This window comes from Haplochromis burtoni, unplaced genomic scaffold (assembly GCF_018398535.1).
Source record: "Haplochromis burtoni strain Fernald_Lab_line unplaced genomic scaffold, NCSU_Asbu1 Contig_464, whole genome shotgun sequence".
Taxonomy (NCBI): Eukaryota; Metazoa; Chordata; class Actinopteri; order Cichliformes; family Cichlidae; genus Haplochromis; species Haplochromis burtoni.
Genome location: NW_024582825.1, coordinates 1 through 8,449, shown reverse-complemented (window position 1 = coordinate 8,449; position 8,449 = coordinate 1). Strand labels below are relative to the sequence as shown.

General features: G+C 45.9%; 1 protein-coding gene across 1 annotated transcript; it reads right to left on the bottom strand.

Moving 5' to 3' along the window:
- Positions 1-279: 279 nt before the first annotated feature.
- si:dkey-110g7.8 (GTPase IMAP family member 8) lies at positions 280-7,377 on the bottom strand. Its single transcript, XM_005946181.3, has 7 exons — positions 7,267-7,377; positions 6,443-7,042; positions 4,724-5,279; positions 3,996-4,093; positions 3,305-3,436; positions 2,384-2,974; positions 280-2,237 (listed from the first exon to the last, which is right to left on the bottom strand). Exons 2-7 carry the CDS (start codon positions 6,471-6,473, stop codon positions 2,164-2,166), a joined length of 1,482 nt encoding a protein of 493 aa, XP_005946243.1. The 5' UTR covers positions 6,474-7,042; positions 7,267-7,377; the 3' UTR covers positions 280-2,163.
- Between the last annotated feature and the right edge of the window lie 1,072 nt (positions 7,378-8,449).

Here is an 8,449-nt window from a genome sequence, read left to right as displayed (position 1 = left end):
AAAACAGATCTGAAATGACCTTTTTTGCATTATTTTTTGAATAATCTCCTTTCCCAGTAATGCAAATATTACTCAAGTTGAAACAAACCGTTTCAGAGCTCATTTTTATCTGCCTTCATCTTCACATGCAGTATTTTGCTTACTACACTGCCACCTAGTGATGCTATCACCACAATACCAGATCCTCTCAGAGGTAAAACAGTGAGATCTTTTGTCTTCAAAGACAGGATTTGCATTCAAATTGAAATGACAGTTAAATAATAAGACGAAAGCCAAAAATACACAACAATATATCCATATCTTTTATTATCATTGTCTCAGGATGAACAAAGTACTGATGTTGCAATCTCCACATAAAGAGGGACCACAGAAAGGGACGTCACTTTGGCTACAGTAAAGTGGTAGAACTTACACAGTGCAAAAATGCTTCACTAAGAGCCTAAAATGGTACATTATTTTACATTGTTTACTACACTTTTGATATACTGAGGTGGTTTGGGACTCGTGGGACGTCCTCGTATTAAAATGTGAAAGTCATGCGTGTCACACACACGGTGGCCTATGTGGCTAGATGAAGCACAGAGGTTGCTGAAGCGTTGAGAGGGAGCAGTGCTGCGGTTTCATTTACAGGCTACATCATTTGTAGAAAATTCCATTTTACAGCATGGCAGTGCTATCGGTCACATATTATGTATTTGTTTTTATTTCAGAGGGTGAATTCTATTTTATCCCCTCCTTTTTCTTCTTTTCTTTGCAGCTGTAAAGGTAGAAGGATGTGATGTGATACCAAAGAAATCGCTTATTCAAGCAAGAAGAACGAAGTGAGGTTGCCTTCAGCTCTATAGGCACTCATTTTTCCACATGCTATGTCTTAACATGCCTCTGATGGCTGTATATATTTATATATATATGTATGTATTTTTCTTTAAACTACTGATGTTTGATAGCTCAAGGATGTAGAAAAAGTTACAAGGTATTAAGAGCCCTATGAGAGCTTGAGTGGTTCATGAGGTTATGCTGTTTCTGTAGCATGCGAAAGCTTGATGTAGCCTATAGGATACTGCCCTGCTGCTACTGCTGCAGGGTGTGCTCCTGCTGTCTCGCTTTGATGCTGAGGCACGTAGCTGAATCTGCCTTGTCAATACACGCACTGAGTGCATGACCATAAGCAGCCAAGCAGAGCTGGCCCGGGTGCTCCACGGGGATCTGAGGCTGCGCTAAGTTTCGACACAGCCTTCTTTAAACTGTCTTCCCAGCTCCTCTTGAACATGAATGCAGAGGTGTGATAAAAATGACTTGCGCTTTTTAGCTGGTTCTTAAAGACTCACTCCCTTTAAGCTCCCGGTAAACTAAAACAAACACTCGGAGAAAGCCCCAAATTTGGATTAACATGTGACTCACGTCCACATTTAAGCAATCAACATTAATCTGCGTCTCTGTGGCTGTGCCAGATTTTGCCCCTTTTTAAATTAATCCAACTCAGACTCCCTGAGCAGCAGAGACGAATGCATTTTTAACGGAGATCATTTCAGTCTCACTAATGTGAGAGGCAAGCGTTACCTCCTGTTTTTAACATCTGAAGGTTGTGCGTGCACTTCCAGCACACTTTGTCCATGTTTGGATTTGGTATTAAGTAGCTTGCTTTCACTTGAGCTTTTTTCTTTTGCTTGTAAATCCTTTCTGATTCAAACTGATTGACATCAGAGGGAACAATCTTCCAAAACTTGCTAATGACACATGTGATCCCACCCTCAAATCTGACATTGCAGTTTTTTTTGTTTTGTTTTTTTAAACGTGTAGCTTTTTTGGTTTGGATTTTGCCGTTTTTTTGCAACACGTAATACAAAGTTGATCAGTGCGGACGGAATAAAGATTTACAAAGATTAGCAGCAGCTGACTTCTGTGGACATGCTCGCAGGCTCGGGGTGTGTTTTTGAGCTCAGGTCGCTCGAAGCAGGACATCTCTCCTGCTGTTCGGCATGAGGAGCTCGTCTTAAACGTCTCACTCTCCAGACCTACTCATCTGAACCCTTTGTTGTCCCTGAAACTCTTGAGAGTTAGAGAGGGATATCTCAATGAGATTTTAGTTTTATGAGGTGATGTTCATGCCCCGTTAAAAGGCTCACAAGGAGGAAAAAGACTTTTCCCTTTAGTCTGATTGTGTCACTGTAGCTGGCATCCCCGGCAGTCGTCCTCCGGTTCGGTGTTGTCAGAGGAGTAGGAGCTCTCCTCGCTCACTGTCAAATGCAACATCATTTTATTAGTGTGCATAATTTTCATAAGCAGATCAGCTGTGTACATATGCGTTTTTCAACTGCAACACGAGACAAAAGCCACTGAACATTAGCTATCGTTGCAAAATATATAGAAAAAAAGGACTTACACCACTCTGTCTGTATGGGAAGGAAGGCCTTGTCGCCGTTCTCTCTGATCATCTCTTCAATCTTATCCAACAGGACCGACACACTCCTGTCTTTGCCAGGCGTCTTACTGTCCAGTACGTGGTAATAGTTCCCACAGTATTCCAACAGTCTCTGCAACTCGCGTCCGCCTCTGAGGATGTGCTCCTCAATGGGCGTGCGTCCCAGCCAGTCACCACAGCTGAACAGCACCATGGTGTGGAGGCACGCGCTGTCGCCAAACAGAGTCTCTATGTGCGCCACAAGCGTTCGCCGCTTCCTGGCGGTGAGGGACGAGACGACGGGGAGGACCAGCAGCAGGGTGTGGGGTCCGGGCCGCAGGAGGGCAGCCCCGCGCTGGGACTCCTGGCGGATTCGCTTAGGGGTTCGCCTCACCGAGAACCAGTCCCAGCCCGGCGTGTCTACAATAGTGACCCGACGACCAGACACGAGCGCCTGCCGCCTGAGGCACAGCTCTGTCTCTTGTCCTGATTCAAAGTAGCGGCGGCCCAGGATGCAGTTCCCCACAGAGCTTTTTCCAACACCCTTCCAACCCAGCAACAGCAACCTCAGTTCTAAACAGAATGATGAGGACAGGATGAGAAATAGAAGAGTAGTCAGATAAACAAAGCGGAGAGAATGAAAACACTCTGAATAAAAAGCAGCGCAAGCTCAACAGGAATGAGTAAGCAATTTGCTACAACACCATTTCGTGGGGTGGGGGTGGTTGGGGGGGGGGGGGGGGGGGGGGGGGGGGGGGGGGGGGGGGGGGGGGGGGGGGGGGGGGGGGGGGGGGGGGGGGGGGTTGTTTTCCCTAGGGTAGAATCGTGACACATGTGAATTCAACTCTCCTTCACCACATGACTCACTCAATTACACACCTCAGCACACACAAACGCTCATACCTCTGGGAGGTCCTCCGATCATCTGCTCCCTCTGTCGAGCGTGCTCCTCCATCCTCATCCTTTCTTCCTCCAGAGCTCTCCGGGCCTGTTCTTCCTCCAGTAAAATTAGCTCATTCACCTCAAAGTACCATCCTGCATGAAAGCACCCATAAATTATTCACCGAACTGTTGTGTGTCAGCTCTTAATACACATTAAATAAACAAGCACGAGTGAGGAGGGGGGAATATTAATGCACATTGCACATCTGGCTCTGTAACGATTATATCCAGGGTTTGAAGCCACATATAAAGCCTTTCAAGCCTTTTCATGGGAAGTCCATGTTTATTTTCAGCAACATCCCAGAATGCTGCTGGCAGAGACCGGTGTTAAATGAACCCGACTGCAGTTCTGACCACAAACATTTGTGGTATTGCAAACAAAATACAACAAAGGAAACTCTGAACAATAGAACGACGGCAGTTCCTTCCTCAAACATAAGCACCACAGGATACGGGTGAAATAATCTGTGCCGTCTTTTATTTGTGTCGCTGGCTTCAACATTAATATAAATTCATGAAAAAACAAAACATAAACGTGTTTCATTTCCAGCATTTGAGATGTTTCCCTACTGTTTTTAATTAAAACTAGAATTAAAACGCTTCTCATCTCATGAACTCTACATGGTCTTTACTTTAATAAATCCAGCCAAACCTTGGTTGTCAGTGATCATTTCCTCCACTTTTTCCATCAGCTCGGGTACTTGTGTGTTTTCTTCTGTTTCTTTTCGAGTGTTATCAAAGGCGTGGTACCTGCAGGGGGGAAACCAGCTTTAAAAGGAGCATGACATTCAATTTATTTAGAACTACATAACAACTGCAGCATACAGTTTCCTTTTGCCCTGAAAGAAACTTTCCACAGTTTTCAAAAATGTCAGAATTGTTGTCTTACTGACAGCGTTGCTGTTGGTTGGTGACAAAACTGAACTGAAATTCAGGAACCTTTAGATCTTGAACCTTACATTCACTATAAGCTAAGCAGTCTCTGGTGCTGCCAGTTTGATGTTTAACACCAACTAAGCAATCCAGTGTGAACAGATGCAGACGTTTTAGCATGGCACTCTTCTATGTGGAGAGTTAAAAATCCACCATGAAGTAGTGACTAATCCACCCTGAAGCTTCATACGCTCAGTTTTATTGTTATTAAAGCTTGCAGCCAAAGTTGAATGAAATGATACTGCTGGAGATATTATCAGATTTGTACAACTGTTTTTTCCATAGGCAGCATGTTCAGTGTAAATCAGGTTTGAAGCACAACATCTGCAGCCGTTTCCCTTTGGGTTATCTATCAAACTCCTGCTGCACAGTCTAAACATTGAGTATCTTTTGAGAAACCAGAGGAGACATTGGGAAAAACGGGAAGATAGCAAACTGACGTTATACCTGCTTCCACATCTCTCCACCAGCCATTGCAGGGCCTCTCCAGTGTTTGCTATGTGCTCCTCAATAAAAAAACCCTTGGGCAGCTTGTCTATCCCGGTGAACAGGACCATGGAGTACCTCCAGGTCCCTCCCCCGAGGGCGCCGAGCTGCTCCTCCGCAGCCCTCCGCTCAGTCTCGGTGAAGGGCTGGGTGACCGACACCACCAGAAGGATAGCGTGCGGTCCTGGAGGGCAGAGAATGGCCCCCATGCACGGGCCCTCGCTGTCCAGGCTCGGCGGCGGTCGGCGTGGGCTGTCTGACTCGGCCCCCGCGTTGTCGTTATTGTCAGCTTCGGCGTCGTCGGCTGGGTCGGCCGGGATGGCCCACGGTGGGGTGTCGACCACGGTGACACGGCGGCCGTAGATCTCAGTGTGGCCCACGTTGCTGTGTGTAGTCTCCGTCCCACCATCAAAGACTTCATCTCCCAGGATGGTGTTGGCAGTGGAGGTCTTACCGGACCGTGGACCCCCGAGGAGCAGCAATCTGCGCTCTGGGGGATGGCGGCCCCGGGGGTCTCCTGTTGTAACACAGTGACATCAGAACGCTGCTTCTCTACTGAATTTGAGCACTCAAAGCGCTTTCTTACAACCCACTCACACACACAAGTGCTTTTTTTAATAATTGGACATTCACACACACATACACACACACACAGGTCGTTTCATATGTAAAAGTGAATTTTGCCAAACTGCTTAAAATACTTTTGTAAAATACTTTTGTAAATTAACTTTTTTCTTAAAGAAATCTACCAGGTCATGTGTAATTTTCATTGCAATATTAATCGCATTTAAATTAAAAGGGGACGGCAGTGAAACTTCTGGCGCTGTGATGTCTCTCTCGCGTTCTCGGGAAGTCCGAACTCCCGTGTGAACTTACGAAATACAGACTATCAAGTAAGGACTAGCGTACTCGATTATTGAGAAACAGCCATAATCTGATGGATGCATCAGAGGCAACTCGGGGTTCAGCATCTTGTCCAAAGGTGAAGGAGCCAGGGATCAAACCTAGGTAGAGGTATATACTTTTAACATTCTGTCTGAATAGATTTTGGATCTTAATTTGTTTAAACCCACTATTGAGTCTTCCTACTGTGTTTTGGAGATGGCTGCACCTCTGCATCCTTCACACTGCAATGCAATTCTACATTCCCCCCTTCTTTCCTGGCCTCCCTCCTTCCATTCCCTCTCTGCTCTCATCTTATCTGAGAAGCTTGCTACCTTATACCTCGTCTCTTTCCCTGGCTCCTCGTTCATTCGCGTCTCTGTCCCGCTTTGGCTGATCTCCCAGCATCCCTCATCTTTTTATCTGTCCTCAGATTTCAGAAAAACAGAGGCAGACACACCACTCTGTCATGTGAACAAAAACATGACGCACTCTGAGTTTTGATTCTTCTTTTTTTCAAAGGCATCAGAGAAGTATTTGAATATCCAGAAGATGCTCAGAGGAGTGATGCGTGCTCCATGAGGAGGAGGAGGTGGAGGAGAGTATGAGATGCAGAGTGAAGTTTATTGATTAATGATGCTCACTGACTTTTCATGTATGCCACCAATCACAGAAGTTGACACGAGCAACAGTTTCCACCTCCAGCCGACGTTTGAGAAAGGATGCTGCTGTTAAAGTAAAGGTGATGATGTCGAGCTCGCTGTGAGGTGTCTGGCAAAATATTAAAAAGCCACTTACCGGTGTCAGAGGCAGAGGACACAGCAGCCATCTTGTGTGTAGAACCTCTGGCTTCCTCCTCCTCAGCCCCCCTCCTCCGTCTCCGTCTCACCTCCACGGTGCCTTCCTTTTTCGTGCCTCTTCAGAAAGCCACGGATGCGGAGCTCAAATGCTTCCCTGCTCTTGCTTTCACTCTAACCCTCATTCTGCTGCAGTGTAGTCACTCTATCTTCAGTTTCCTGCCCCTGCCTCTCTTCATTTCCTCATACTTAAACCTCTCCCTTCCTTCTTTTTTGTAATCTGTTTTCTTTCACACCCCCTTCACCTCACCGTGGCTCTTCCTAGTCTTTTCCTTTATGGATACATACATATATATCCCCTCCGCTCCCAGTCCTCCTCCCCTTCCAGTACTCCTTTCTTTTGTCTTCTTTATCTGTCCGAGCTGAGGGAAAAGATTGTGCAATGCAGGAGACTGGAAGCCAAATCCACCCCTTCAGCAGCTGCTCCAATAAGATGTCTGTTCATTTTTTTGAGAGAAAACAGAGGAAGCTGTGCCTCCCACTCGCTTGTATCAGACGGCAGCAGCAGCAGCAGCAGCAGCAGTGTGGCACTGTATGCAGACTGCAGTCAGGTGGACAGACGGAAAGATGGATAGACAGAGAGAGAGAGAGTCAGTACTTTGTGCTCGGCTTACAGCTGGATGTGCTCCCCAGATGTTGCATCATGCATGAACACAGCTATTCATAATATATATGACGCCTCTAGACATGAGAGTATTGTGCGAGGCAGGAAGGGGGATTTATGCTGCATGAATACATTTACATGTGATACAAGAAACGGCTTACATAATAAGTAAGAGCTTCTATAAATAGCAGATGACTGTAAGACGCTGTCCGATCGCTTTGGAGTCAAATCTTCGCCGCCTTAGAGTGGATACTGCCTGAAGAATACGACACGTTTAGCAGAAAAGTCATCCTGAATGTCTGAGCTCATCCTTGGCTCCTTACCAGTTGAATTATGTCCGCTATATGGGGAGGTACGTTCAGGGAACCTAGGGAAATCACGGAAGTCAGAAGGTTAAAAAAGAAGAAGCAACATTTGCTGTGTAGATTTTAAAGACGTGGGTGACAGTGCTAATAGGACTCCAAACTCTTCGCTGACGTACTCGTGTTTATTGCAGCGATCATAACACGTTTTAAACGTTTTGTTGACGTCTTTTCATGTATCGAGGCAAAGTTAGCGCTTCGACGTCCCAGCGTTTTTGAAGTCTGTACAGTCACGTCACACATTAAAAAAGGACACCTTCCACTTGACCACGTGATCCTACCAGAAGTCGGCTATTTAAAGGATGGTGATGCTCAAAGCATGAGATTAAAAGTGAACAGAGGACATTCAGACCCTGTTTTTTTTTTTAAACAAACAAACAAAAAACAATTATTATAATGTGGAGAGAAGGATTTATCACCATATCTGTAATCTGGGTCGAAGTAGGCCATAGATGGATGAGGGGGACTGACCTGTCTGGAGCAATAAACACTATAAGGTGAGCTCGTATTTAAGGAAATGAGAAAATGGGTTGGGATTTTCACTTTTTACAGATGGTGAAGTAATTTACTAAGAAATTTAGAGTTCGCTTACTGAAACTGTTGTCATGGTCCGGGTGCGCTGCTGGTAAATTACCACTGAGTTCTGTATTCTTCGACGTCCGCCTCTGGGCGGAGCTGTGACCTCCTCACCTGTCCAACTCACCTGGAGCTAATCTGGGGCAATCTACTGAGGGTATTTAAGACCAGTTTTGCTGTCTCTTCGTCAGCTTACCCGGGTAGGTAACAGGCTCGCACGACTCATGTGCGCCCAAGTCTATGTACTTACCTTTTCTTCTTTGTGCTACAGCTCTCTGGTTCCGCCACTCGGACACCGGATCACACTCTCTGGATTAGTCGCCCAGCTTCACGCTCCCTCTCCCGGCAAAGATTTTCAATAGCGATGGCCAAATGAAGCTATCTGAAGCATTAGAACTTATGTTGA

Bases quoted from the DNA above. Each gene is read 5' to 3' on its own strand.
- si:dkey-110g7.8 (XM_005946181.3), bottom strand. From the start codon at position 6,473: ATGGCTGCTGTGTCCTCTGCCTCTGACACCG. The intron at 5,280-6,442 runs GTAAGTGGCTTT...GTGTTACAACAG, and splicing joins GTCCTCTGCCTCTGACACCG to GAGACCCCCGGGGCCGCCAT. The intron at 4,094-4,723 runs GTATAACGTCAG...TCCCCCCTGCAG, and splicing joins GTGGAGAGATGTGGAAGCAG to GTACCACGCCTTTGATAACA.